Raw genomic sequence first — 13,803 nt, 5'->3', positions numbered from 1 at the left:
TGGAAATACCTTTACGAATCAACCTCTCTTTTGTTGGTAAAATATCTCGCAAAGCACGCCAAAGAAAGTTCTTCACCTTCGGCGGCAAATTCACCTTCTATAATCTGCACCAATCACTAGAAATTCTAACAGCAGATAATTCTGGATTAGAATCAATAGCAACACGGTAAGCAGACTTAACAGTATATATCCCTTTTCTATGGTAATGCCAAATTAATAGTTTAACCTGAAAGATACTAAGACATTTTCTAAGTTATTATGAAGTGCTAAGTTGTCTAAATTGGTTACCAAATTTCACTTAATTTAGTGGCTGAAAGCATTTTCTCAATCCATCGACATGAGTTGAACTCCCAACTTTTCCAATTTCTCTACTTAAAAAAGTAAGCAGTTGATCAAGTTGGTTTGTTTATAGTCTTATTATTATTTTGTAGGTGTTGCCGTGCCCAAATGCTAAGTTCTATTTTCCAAAGTTGATTATTGAGTTGGACTTTTCTCTTTCCAAACACTCAAGTACCGTGTTGACCAGTGGAGTTATTTTTTAATAGCTTTTTCTCTTTTCTCCGACTGCCGTGGTTGATTCCAACCATTTCTCTCTTGAAGATTACAGTTAAGTTTGAGAGTACAACGGTCTCCTAGCTCAACAAGGGTGGCCTTATGTTTTTCATTTGCACTTGAAAGTACAAAGGTCTGCTAAACTTTGCCCTACTATTAGCGGACTCAACATGGCACTTTTCAGAACTACCTGAGTATGAAAAGCATTAGTGGAATCCTTCACAAGTATGCAACTTTAGGCAAGTTTTCTTATTGCTTCTAATCTTCTGCCTAATTTGAACTTCTTTCTCGTCTGGACTCGATAAGCATGGAGTTGGGATACTTTTGGTCATTTTTCTACTTCTATGCCGCCATTTTCTTCCTGTGCCTTGGTCTGACTGATTGCGCGCTTGGTGGGAATGAGACATACCGGTTGGCTTTGCTTGAATTCAAGGCCGGGATAACTCATGACCCCCTTGGAGTTATGAGCTCATGGAATGATTCCATGAACTTTTGCCAGTGGCAAGGTGTTACTTGTGGTCGCAGACACCAGAGAGTCATTTCACTGAATCTCATGTCTCTGCAGCTTGCAGGCTCCATATCACCGCATATTGGAAATTTGAGCTTTTTAAGGGAGTTGCATCTTGCTAACAATAGCTTCAGTCAAGAAATCCCTTCTGAAATTGGTTTTCTAAGCAGACTGCAGTATCTCTATCTCCACAATAATTCGCTTGGCGGTACAATTCCATCAAATTTATCCAGATGCTCCAACCTTATCAATCTTAATGTGATAAACAACCAGCTTGTTGGAGAAATACCTATGGAGATTGGATCCCTTTCAAAGCTCAGATTTTCTTTAGCAATGCGCAACAACCTGACAGGAACTATCCCATCTTCCTTTGGCAACTTATCATTCCTTGAGACACTTGGTGCAGCCCAGAATTACTTCAGTGGAAGTATTCCCAATGCTCTAGGCAAACTAACGACTACTAAGGCGCTTGCCTTGTCTTCAAACACATTTTCTGGTACAATCCCTTCTTCAATTTTCAATCTCTCCTCTCTAAAAGATTTATATTTAGGAGACAACCCACTCCATCCTGGCAGTCTTCCCTCCAATCTAGGAATCTTACTTCCAAATCTTCGACGGCTTGGAATGTACAAGGCCCAGTTGATATGATCCAATCCACCATCTTTATCCAATGCCTCAAATTTAGAACTAGTACAACTGCAATTGAACAATCTTACTGGCCAGGTGCCTACTTTTGGGAACTCACATGGGCTTCTATACTTTTATATCCAATCCAACTTCCTTGGAAGTGGGGGAGTTAATGACTTGAGTTTTCTCTCCTCGTTAACCAATGCCACAAAGTTACAACTTTTGGCTGTGAACAACAATAATTTTGGAGGGATGTTGCCTCAACAAATTAACAATTTCTCAACTATGCTTGATACTATGTGGTTTCATGACAATCATATATTTGGAAACATACCAGCAGGGTTACAAAATCTCATCAACTTAATCTACTTCAGGGCGGCAATAAATCAGCTCTCAGGTAAAATTCCAACTGTAATTGGAGAGCTTCAAAATCTAGGGCCAGTGGATTTAAGTTTTAATAAGTTATCGGGGCATATTCCAGCTTCTATTGGGAACTTAACCAATTTATATGCAATTTCTTTAGCAAGAGACAATCTGCAGGGTGACATTCCTTCTAGTCTTGGAAACTACCAAAATTTGCAAGAGTTGCATTTGTCTTATAACAATCTAAGCGGTTCCATACCCGCACAAGTTATAGGCCTTTCTTCCTTGTCGGTTTACCTAGACTTGTCTCATAATCGATTGAGTGGTGTCCTTGCCTTACAAGTTGGAAATCTGAAAAATTTAAATGAACTCCATTTATCTCAGAACATGTTGTCAGGTGAGATTCCTAGCAGTCTGGGTAGTTGCGTGATGTTAGAATTTCTATTCATCCAAGGATCCATTCCTTCATCTCTGAGCTCACTGAGAGGCCTTCAAGAATTAGATATTTCAAACAACAATTTAACAGGTCAAATTCCAGAATTTTTAGGGGACTTAATCTACTTGGAAGTTTTGAATCTATCTACAACAATTTTGAGGGTGTGGTATCAGTAAGAGGATTTTTCAAGAATGCAAGTGGAACTTCAGTATTTGGAAACAGCAGGCTTCTGTGGAGGAACACCTGAATTTCATCTCCCTGGATGCAAATTTAAAGTCTCGAAAGGGAAACTGTCCCTTGCATGGAAGATAGTAATACCGACACTTTCTGGGCTGTTATGTGTAACTCTGGTGCTTTCTGGTTATTTCCTATGTTTATCTAGAAAGAAAAGAAATGAACCTGCTTCAGACTTTGCCGAAAATTTGCATTTGATGGTGTCTTACCATAGTCTCGCAAAAGCTACTAATGGTTTTTCCTTGTCTAATTTGATTGGAGCTGGTAGTTTTGGATCTGTATATAAAGGAATTCTTGATCAAAGTGGAATGGTTATTGCTGTCAAGGTGTTTTACTCTTGTACGCAATGGAGCTTCAAGGAGTTTTATGGCCGAGTGTGAGGCTTTATGGAATGTTAGACATCAAAATCCCACCAAGATACTAACTGTATGCTCTGGTATTGATTATCAGGGAATGATTTCAAAGCTCTTGTCTATGAGTTCATGGCTAATGGGAGTCTAGAGGAGTGGTTACATCAGAAGCCAACAGCAGAGGAGACACAAGCGACACCGAGGAGTTTAAATTTGCTTCAGAGACTAAATGTCGCCATTGATGTTGCTTGTGCAGTGGGTTATCTTCACCATCAGTGTGAAACACCAATAGTTCATTGCGATCTCAAGCCAAGCAATGTTCTCCTGGACAATGATATGACAGGACATGTAGGTGATTTTGGATTGGCAAGAATCCTTTCAGAAGCCGCGCCTGCTAGTCAAACAAGTTCAGTTGGAGCGAGGGGAACTGTTGGTTACGCTGCTCCAGGTAAATGTATATAGCTTGGTCATGTCCTTCAGGTTTCTGCTTTTTTACATTCTCTTATCATGATTTTTGATTGTGTAATTGCAGAATATGGGATGGGAAGTGAAGTGTCAACAAGTGGTGATGTGTACAGCTATGGCATCCTCTTGTTGGAGATGTTTACAGGAAAGAAGCCGACCAATGACATGTTTAAAGAAGGTTTGAACCTTTACAACTTTGTCAGGGCAGCTTTGCCTGGAAAAATGCCAGAGATTGTGGATCCATTTCTGTTTCAAGAAATTGTCAAATGGGAAAATGGGTGCGCAGGAGGCTGTAGAGTTCCGAAGAGCTTAGTTTCCATATTTGAAATTGGAGTTGCTTGTTCTGCAGAACTTCCACAAGAACGGAGGAATATCAGCAAGGTTGTGGCAGAGCTGCAATCAATAAAAAACGAACTCCTTGGAGCTAGGGGACAAACAAGGAACAATTACACTGTAATCACATTTGGGTAATTGTTCTGATGGGTTAATTTCTTTTTCATCAGTGATGTGTGAACAAAGGGCGCACCTAATAATATGTTTCGATTATGAATTAAATTGCAATAGACAGAAAGAGAGAGGCAAAATCATTTGTTCTTATGCTTCAACTAATATTCCATAATGCATTGTTTGGTGTAATACCCAACTATATATATTTTTCTATGTTCTCATGATTGAAGTATGAGGCAGTGCCCAAATCTAGACCCAAATACTTGGGTTTTCCTATTTTATTTATATTTCCTAGTATATTTAGGGCTCTAAAATACTACTTTTATTTAATCTATTTAATGTAGGTCTTTAAATATGTTTTCCATTTAGATTAAAACTCTTTAATTCATCTATAAATTATTTAAGTAAAAAGTTTTCAGAGTTATTTAATGGAATTTTCTTGCTTTATTTTATCATAGACTTTGGATTAAAGTTTCATGTTCCTCTTGAGTGGCCTCTGGAGATAAGGGACCAGGAACATTTGAGTCTAGAATATATCCTATATGTTCAAGGTTCAGGACAAGTTTCAAATTTCTTAGCCAATAAGAGAGATTAGGCCCTGTCAACCTATTGCGATCAAGTATGCTTGCAAGGATATTAGATGGTGGTAGTTATTCTGTGCTCATTATTATCAGAAAATTAACTGCAGAAAATAATCAGATTAATTAGTGAATGTATCATATAATTAACCAAAATGACTATGGTTTTTTAATCAAATTGGTCCTCCCACTAATTTAGTGAATTATACACTTCCAAAGTAGAAAACGAAAATCCTAGTTGGATGAATTTCTAGTGGGTGACTGAATTCTTATAATTCTATTGATCATCCTTAGGTACATCCATTATTGGAATTACAATAAACTATAAGTAAGCAACTCCTTGCCCATCACATCTCATGTGAGGTTCAATCCTTTACCTAGCCCCTAATGCTCAAAATCTCAGGTACATCCATTATCGACTTATCTTGCATTAGTTAAGTTGATTCCATTGAGCCAGTAATTATGCAAATAATTTTAATGTCCTCAGGTACATCCAATATTGGCCACCAAACCATTTACATATTTACAACATCTCATGCTTAACAATTATTCTTAAGAAAATCTCTTAAATTAATTGCTTCTTATGCAACTATTTAAAATTTCTTAAAATAATTGCCCCAATGGAGGGCCTATGTTATAATTACTTTAATTATAGCATTTTCAACTTAATCATTTGTTTGGAAGATTTTTGTGGTCGTCCTAATTACTATTAAGGTCTCACTTCGCACATTATCCATTTAGCATGCATATATCATATACTGCATATATTCACACATATCTCATGCATTCATGGACAATAAATAAATATGGTATGATCATGGATTTTCTAAGGGATTCAATTCTGAGCCACCAAGAATTGAATCAGGGCATTCCTAGGTGCATTTCATTCATTCATTTTACAAGAGTTGCTGAACTAGTACATAATCAACACTTGATCTTGAATTCCTCCCACTGGTCCTACCAATGCTCTTGACCTCCTTGAACTTCTTGCAATCCAATTACATAGTAATCCTTGGCATACCAAGGCGAATATACAAGAACTTAAATAAATGAAATTACAACCCAAAATTATTACAACCTTAATAATATATGCCCAAAATAAATTAAAATAAATTAATTTAAATTACAATCCCAAAGAAACATAAAAGAATAAATCCAATCACATTGGTCTTTTCCATGATCATCTATCATGCATATCACTATTTAACAATTAAATAAAACATACATACTTAAATTAAATTGAATATCTCATATTCAACTTAAAAATCCAGATTTGAATATGATTCAAATAAATTTAAAAATTCAGATTTGAATCTTATTTAAACAAATTTAAAAATTCATATTTGAATCACATTCAAACAACCTTAAAAATTCAGATTTGAATCACATTCAAACAATTTTTAAAAAATCAGATTTGAATCACATTAAAACAATTTTTAAAAATTCAGATCTGAATATTATTCAAACAACTTTAAAAAATCAGATTTAAATATGATTCAAACAACTTTAAAAATTCAGATTTGAATCACATTCAAACAACTTTTAAAATTCATATTTGAATCACATTCAAACAATTTTTAAAATTCTGATTTGAATCAAAATTAATTGTGTGATTAAAACTACTAACTAAACACTTTAATTAGTCATAGGAAAGGCCTTAGATCATACAACAATTGCAGAATTAAAAAGCCAAACCTTGCACCACCCATGAAGCCATAAACCTTGCGTACCATGTTGGTGTTCTTCAATCATGCCGCCACATATCTATTGCAACTAGCAATGGATCTATATTTCATGATCAAAACACATAATTAAATCATATAATCAACAATCTAAATGGCAAATATAGTGGCTCTGATACCAATTGAAGGAGCAGAAGCGTGAAAAACACAAGTTTATACCATTAAATTCAAAAATTTTCCACCTAGAGTCACATGCATCATGCAAGATTTATTTTTATCTATTTGATTTCAATGATAAATAATATATTAAAACTCTTTTAATATATTTTTGGATCTGTATTTGTTATTTAAGATTCTAAAATTAATCAGATTAATTTTAGAACCCTAGATTAAATTAAGAACAAATACACTAACCTCTTGATGCACTGCAGTGTATTTGCGCCTTTGAGATTCGTCTTCAGGACACCAGATGTTGTCCCTCTAGATTGTCCACACTAAGAACACCTATGGCAGCCCTTGAACAGCTTCTAAAGCTTTTTCTATTATTTAGAAAATCAAGTTATGCCTTTTAGGAGATTAAAGATGTAAACAGGACACTAGAAACGATTTCTAGTATTTTTAATTCAAGAGATTGATGGCTAATCTCTTTGAATTGATGAGAGATGAAGAAGAAGAGATGGAGAGCCTCAAGGTGGTGGCACAAATGAGATCAGCAGCTGGTTGTATTATTTTCTTTTCATAACAACACTTAAATAGCTAGGTCAACACACTAAACCCTTGCCGCATGTCACCCTCTGATTGTTTCTAGGTTTAATTGATCCAATCACATTGTGCCAAGTGTCAAACCTATATTTAATCTTAATTTTAATAATCTTACATGATTAAAAGACATTTGGCAAGCTTATGTGTAGAGCCATATGTCACCATCTCATGGTGCCACATGTCACCCTGTGAAATGACCAAAATGCCCCTGTGTCTTAATTTTGAGTTCTCAATCTAAAATAATTATTTCTCTTCTTCTAATCAATTTATATCAAATATAAATCAATTAATTAAATTTTATTAATTAATTTCTCATTAATTAAATTCATATTTAAACACTTTAAATTTAAATTTAACTTATACTGTACATCCAATAACCTAGATTTGGTTTCAAGTCATGCTAGGGACTTTGCAATCTAATTACAAACCAAACCTATTTAATTAATCAATTAAACTCTTTAATTAATTAATTAAATCATATTTAATTAGGTGATTACTTGTGTATGTGTGTGACTTACTAGGCTCATCACTAATTGGCAATGAGACATGATATTAACTCTTAATATCATTAGAACTCTTTCTTACCATAAATGATTTCTCTAAATCATTTTATGCACCTCATAGACCATGATTAACACCTAGCATAGCATATCATGGCCACCCAATTAGTAATAAGGTTTACCTTAAATGAACCTATAATCATATGTTACCATGCACTAGAATCTCTCTGTTACAAAATCCCAATTCAAGCTGGAGTCATGGTTTATGTCAAACTCCATTTGCTATGAATCTTATGTTCTCTTTTAATTCCAGTTCTTGATTAAAAAGATTTTTCTCATCAGAAACTCTTTCTGAATAAATCTATCTGTTCTGGCCAGGAACTTGAAACATTAAGAACAATTAAATGAACATAGGATTTTATCTCTATTTACTTAGAGGAACAGATTCCATCTTGATCAACACCTACCTCCATATATAACTAGTAGGAGGCAACACATGCCCATATACCCATACATAGTACAAGTATGAAAGCAGTATCAAACTCAAAACACCTATATACAAGATAACTGTGCTATCTCAGGTTTAAAGATTATATGCACTGATATCATTTATGACAATATATTGATAAGAGTAAACTCCATGTGCTTGTCATAAGTGTCACTGGTTCGGCTTACTTATCATTTATAAGTGCCTATCATGTTTGCTATATGGCATGAGACTCACCATTCCATCTTATTTATATCTCATATAAATAACTTGGGAACAAATATGAATACAATCTTTCTGGATAAGTTATATCCTTATTATGAAGTATCTTCGATTGTGAACCTATTTATGATACTTTGTGCTAGAAATACAGTCACTCATATTCTTAACAACTTAAGAATAATATTTCTAACAAAATATCAATGGACCTTTTTTATTACACATAAATATATTATGTAAATGGAAAAGTGAAAATACATTTTATTAATAAAAATATGTATAAGATACATACTAAATGATATGCTCTAGGGCATACTACTAACACTTACTGTAAGGATGCATTAAAAAAAATTTAAATAGCGTTATACTCCTAGCATTATTTAATATAATGGTAATCAGCCCAAATTATTGCATTATTTAATATAATTACTGCATTATGATATATTTCTTATTTATTTATTTATGCTTCCTTTTGTTTATGTCTTAGATAAAATAATGGCTTGTATAATGCGCACTCCGAAAATGATTGTCAGTCAACAATAGCGGGCAAGGGTACATGGTCTAATTAGGAATTTGATTAATCTACCTATGGAAGTAACACCCTCAACTACAGGAGATTACCTAATCTGCATTGTTAAGCATATGATAAGGGTGAATGAGCTAATTCAACAAATCATATGGGAAGGAGAGCTATTAATAGATAAACCTAGATATTTGGCTTTAAGGTCAGCTTTTAGTTGTGTCCACTATAAAGGTATACCTGACTGTGCATGGAAAAAATTAGAAGCTAACCGTACCCCATCATATTTACTACTTCTTAAAGGATTTGTTAAAGAGTATGCTAGTTGGGTCGCTACAAGGACAATGTGTCAGGCCAGTGGTATAAAAATTTGTGATATTAACAAACATACTCTGGTAAAGCTCATGTTACCTAAAATCAACTACACATTGGAGAAAGATCTTTATGACGAGCTCATTAGTTCATGTCCTATAAATCAAATAGTCAGATTGACCTAATTACTTCTAGTGTTGTAACTAATATTTATAGGTTTGTTGATGTAGTAAACAATTTTGTACTTCTATCTTTGCATTGACTATGTAATGTAGACTTATTAATTAATGCATTGAATGAAAAATGTTTACTTATACCATTTAATATGTGTATTACATATTTTTGTTACCATTCATGTATTATTTACTGTATAAGGAAAATATGTGCATTGTTGTACCTGTCAAAATACAAATTGAAAATGTATATTTCATGTAATGAATAAGTATGGCTAATCAACAAGAAAGAAGAGATTACATTGCGCTAGGTCCAATTGATCTAGAATTTCTTCGACTCCAGCCACAATACTGTTCTGAAGGGATTTGGAATGGTATAATTGAGCATGAGGTTCTTATGTGTAGGAGGCAAGGGAACATATTGCATTCTGACATTGATGATTGAATTGTTCCTCATCTCCATGATTTTGGATTTATTGGAATTACTAGATTAGGATTTTTTTTTGCTTGACTGGCACCTTATTAGTGCCTTTGTAGAGCGATGGCAATCAGAAACCCATACATTTATGATGCCAATTGGTGAGTGCACAATCAGTCTTCAAGATGTCAGCATTAACACCGGATTGCCAATATATGGTTCTGCTGTAACTGAAATGTCACGAGCCGACTGGCCAGAAGTTTGTGATCTCTTATCGGAAGCTAGACCACCTTCGGAAATGATTTGAGGATATACATTAAAATTATCATGGCTAACTGATGAGTTTGGAGCTATTCCACATCATGCTGATGATTTAACAGTGTTATGGCATGCAAGAGCATTCATATTACGACTCATCAGTTCGATATTTCCCGACAAGTCAAACTCAAGTGTGAACTTGATGTTCCTACCCCTATTAGAAGACTTGAGGGAAGCTGGGACATATAGTTGGGGTGGAGCTTGCTTAGCCTTCTTTTATCGTGAGCTATGTCGTGTTGTACTTACTGAAGCAAAGGAGATTTCAGGACCCCTATTCATTTTACAAATCTAGGCCTAGGAGAGATTTAAAATAATCTCTCCATCAATAAGAGATCCATCGACACCTCATGATGCACCCCGAGATGCTAGGTATGTCACTAAATTTATTATTTTTTTTTCCATTAAACAATCAAAAAATTGGTGTTTATTGCATTATATTTTAAATTTTCTTATCAATTAACAGGGGGAATAGAGCTCGATAGATCACTGAAGTTACAACCCATGTACTACAGCAAATTCGGTACAACCTTGATGGGATACGACCTAAAGATGTAAACCAAAATTCTATAAATCTGACTTAAAATAGTGTTATATTTTTTCCTACATTTATAGTCACTTCACGTTTTGCTAATATTTACTTCATGTTTTGCTCACATTCACTTGCAGATTACATGGGAACCATATAATGAGGAATTGTTGGATGAGATGCCTGACATGTGTATATAGGGCTGTCCCATTTGGAAGGCAGTGGTGCCATTAATTTGCTTCCATATTATTGAATGGCAATAGCCTGATAGAGTGATGAGGCAGTTTGGTTTGGCCCAACCTATTCCACGACGACCGATGCAAACAGATGAGTTACATGAGATTACTCTCCAATTTAGTGACAATAATTGGACGCACCACCATACGATTACATTAATCATTGGAATAGGCGAGAACATTACATTGTTCAAGGGCAAGAAATGGCACAACCACTCCACCATCATTCTGAATATATGGACTGATATCGTCGAGTTGCAAGACATTGGATCTTAATAAGTGGAGCTGCCATTGGTTGTGTGGTAATCATTTGCACAATGTATTTTTTCATTATTAATGTAATGGCCCGGTCTATTAGTGATATTGTCCGCTCTGGGCCGAAGCCCTCACAGTTTTAAAACGCGTCACTAGGGGTTACGAACCACCAACTTATAAACCCAGCATCTCTCCCGTGTTTTGCCGATGTGGGATTTGCCTAGGGTGTTACAATCCACCCCCCTTATGGGACTCAGCGTCCTCGCTGAGGTTTGCCCCACCATCGTTCAAGGTTGCACGCGGAGCGGCTCTGATACCACAAATGTAATGGCCCGGCCTACTGTGATATTGTCCACTCTGGGCCGAAGCCCTCACGGTTTTAAAACGTGTCACTAGGGGTTACGAACCACCAACTTATAAACCCAGCATCTCTCCCGTGTTTTGCCGATGTGGGATTTGCCTAGGGTGTTACAATTAAATACTTAGTAATAATAATTTTTAATTTTTTTAACACAAACTGTAAAGTAATGCATGGACTTTTTATTTTTACAGGAGGATGCAATTGAGGATTATTTGCTAAAATTACAGAATCCATCAATAGAAAATGTGGCCGAAGTTAAGCGTACATTAAGAAAAATAATGATTGCTCTAGAGAAAGAAATTCAGCTTTACTAAATGCCACCTCCTTAGTCCGCACCTTAAGCAACAACCTTTAATAATGAATTAGAAGAGGACCAACCCATTAACCAGCTTAAGCCCTCACATAGAGTAGCACGATGTCGATCATGTCCTATTTGGCATCGTCGACATCCAGTGCGTTGAGCCTCTCCGCCCGATGATGCTTTCCCCCCACCTATCGCATTCCATCCTTATGATGTGTCCCAACCGCAAGTGCACGGGTCGTTCAAGTAGTATAGAAAAAGATATCGTTCCCACGGAGAGTTGCGTTTTCAATTGAATTTTTGATGTAAAATAAAATATGTTAAAATTGTATTTTAATCAAATTAATAAAAGAAATTTAGGAATTTGAAGCATAAGGTATAAAAATGCAAAACTAAATTCAAACAATGACTAATTTAATAATTCACTAAATAAAGAAATTGATAATATTAATAATGAAAATTAATAAAATGAGATTAAATTAAACACTCAAAAGTAAAATTCCAAGCAATAATTGATAAAAGACGATTCTGGAGTTAAGGGTTTATATTTAAGTCATTTTGGGATTTTCCCTAGCTAGCTCAATCCATGAAATTTATGGGTTTAAAGGAGATTAATTCTAAAATCCTTTGAAAACTCTTTCGAGTGAGACAAAGAGTACCTTAATTAACTTAATCCTACTTTCGTAGAGTTAAAAATTAACCAAGACCCATTAGGTTCTTTAATCAATCTATTAAAATCCTCTTAACCCTTAGTCTATTTCTAGATCTAAGTTAATTAAGTCCAATTTCTTGATTAACTATCACTTGGTTTTCTCCTTTCAGTGCTTTAACTAAGGATTAAGAACATAACTTAATGGGGCCCTTCATTAAGTATGTGAATAAGCACACAAGAAATGGATTAAACCTCATAAATTTCATTAAATTGGGACTAACCCAGTTCAAATCCACAAAAATAACTAAAATATTACATCCCTTACTCCAAAATCAAAGAAAACTACTCACAATCTATGTTTAACACAAGAAATTCTAAGTAAAAGAGGAAATAAATCATAAAAATAAACTAAAACTAAAGAAACCCGATAGGAGAAATGTAGAAAATAGTGAAGAAGAGAAGAAGAAGTTGGATTCTACTCCCCAAGAATGGAAGTCGACTACTCCTCTGTTTTTCTGCCTCTTTTTCTGTCTTCCTCTCTTTCTTCTTATGGCAAAAAATGAGGTAAGGACACTATTTATACTTTTTTACAAAAAACCCTAAAAATGGTGTGTTTGAGAAAGGGATTCATGTGTAAAAATTCTTCTGGCAGCTCATTATGAAGACTTGCACAAGTTATACAAGCTTCCTATGCAGATTCTGAGCAAATTTGGTAATTCCAGGTGCTTCCCGTTATGTTGTATAAATGAGGCGTGAGACTGCATAAGTTATGCAGCTGGTTGTGCAGATTTTGGCAAGTTTGGCTGCTCTTTCCATGAAGCTGCATAAGCAGGGTGCGAGACTGCATAAGTTATGCAGTTTTTCGTGAAGTTGCATAAGCAGGGCATGAATCTGCATAAGTTATGCAGTAACTTATGCAGATTTCGGCAGGTTTGGAAAATTACTTTTTCTCCCTGTGCAGAACTGTACAACTTATGCGGTAAGTTATGCGCCAATTTGGCCAATGCATACTTCAACTTTGATACTTGTTTTTGATATCTTTTGCTGTAGAAATCACTCCTCATTGATAAAATTTCTTTTTTAGTCCCTCAAAAATACCATTTTTCCTATAAAACAAAGTAAAATTACAAATTAATCCAAAAATTGACAATCATGAAAAACTATCTAAATAACTAATAAAATTGACTAAAAGTGACTAACAATTAAATAAAATAGCCATGAAATTAAACCTAAATGACTATGCAAAATGCATGTATCAAATACCCCCAAACTCAAGTCTTTGCTTGTCCTCAAGCAAACTTTAAAATATAATACAATTTTTAGGGGTGCCTTGTCTAAAGAGCTATGAAAATCACCTATTAAAGTAACTTAACATACCTTTAGCCATATCAACAATCCATATACCCATTCTTCAAGATGCAAAGAATCTAATGCTTATCCAAGCTTTCACCGCTTAGCCATCAAGTCAATTATCATCCAAAATTTCCAAACCAACCAATCAAAAGAGAAAGTCATGCTCAA

At 34.8% G+C, this 13,803-nt stretch overlaps 2 protein-coding genes across 2 annotated transcripts; both read left to right on the top strand.

The window, feature by feature from the left end:
- The first annotated feature begins 859 nt into the window (after positions 1-859).
- Positions 860-2,662, top strand: LOC110660820 (probable LRR receptor-like serine/threonine-protein kinase At3g47570). Its single transcript, XM_058150847.1, has 2 exons — positions 860-1,693; positions 1,784-2,662. The coding sequence occupies exons 1-2, from the start codon at positions 860-862 to the stop codon at positions 2,660-2,662; spliced, it is 1,713 nt and encodes a 570-aa protein (XP_058006830.1).
- A 15-nt stretch (positions 2,663-2,677) lies between these two features.
- Positions 2,678-4,006, top strand: LOC110660819 (probable LRR receptor-like serine/threonine-protein kinase At3g47570). The gene is made up of 3 exons (XM_058150846.1): positions 2,678-3,059; positions 3,171-3,518; positions 3,603-4,006. The coding sequence occupies exons 1-3, from the start codon at positions 2,678-2,680 to the stop codon at positions 4,004-4,006; spliced, it is 1,134 nt and encodes a 377-aa protein (XP_058006829.1).
- The last annotated feature ends 9,797 nt before the right edge of the window (positions 4,007-13,803 follow it).

The sequence above is a fragment of the Hevea brasiliensis genome, chromosome 8 (genome assembly GCF_030052815.1).
Source record: "Hevea brasiliensis isolate MT/VB/25A 57/8 chromosome 8, ASM3005281v1, whole genome shotgun sequence".
NCBI lineage: Eukaryota > Viridiplantae > Streptophyta > Magnoliopsida > Malpighiales > Euphorbiaceae > Hevea > Hevea brasiliensis.
The sequence above is the reverse complement of the archived record's forward strand: the minus strand, read 5'-3'. Positions and strand labels throughout refer to the sequence as shown.

Excerpts from the sequence above, each read along its gene's own strand:
- LOC110660820 (XM_058150847.1), top strand. The coding sequence starts at position 860 with ATGGAGTTGGGATACTTTTGGTCATTTTTCTACTTCTATGCCGCCATT. Across the intron at positions 1,694-1,783 it reads GACGGCTTGGAATGTACAAG|GTGCCTACTTTTGGGAACTC; the intron begins GCCCAGTTGATA and ends CTTACTGGCCAG.
- LOC110660819 (XM_058150846.1), top strand. The coding sequence starts at position 2,678 with ATGCAAGTGGAACTTCAGTATTTGGAAACAGCAGGCTTCTGTGGAGGA. Across the intron at positions 3,060-3,170 it reads TGTCAAGGTGTTTTACTCTT|GGAATGATTTCAAAGCTCTT; the intron begins GTACGCAATGGA and ends ATTGATTATCAG. Across the intron at positions 3,519-3,602 it reads TGTTGGTTACGCTGCTCCAG|AATATGGGATGGGAAGTGAA; the intron begins GTAAATGTATAT and ends GTGTAATTGCAG.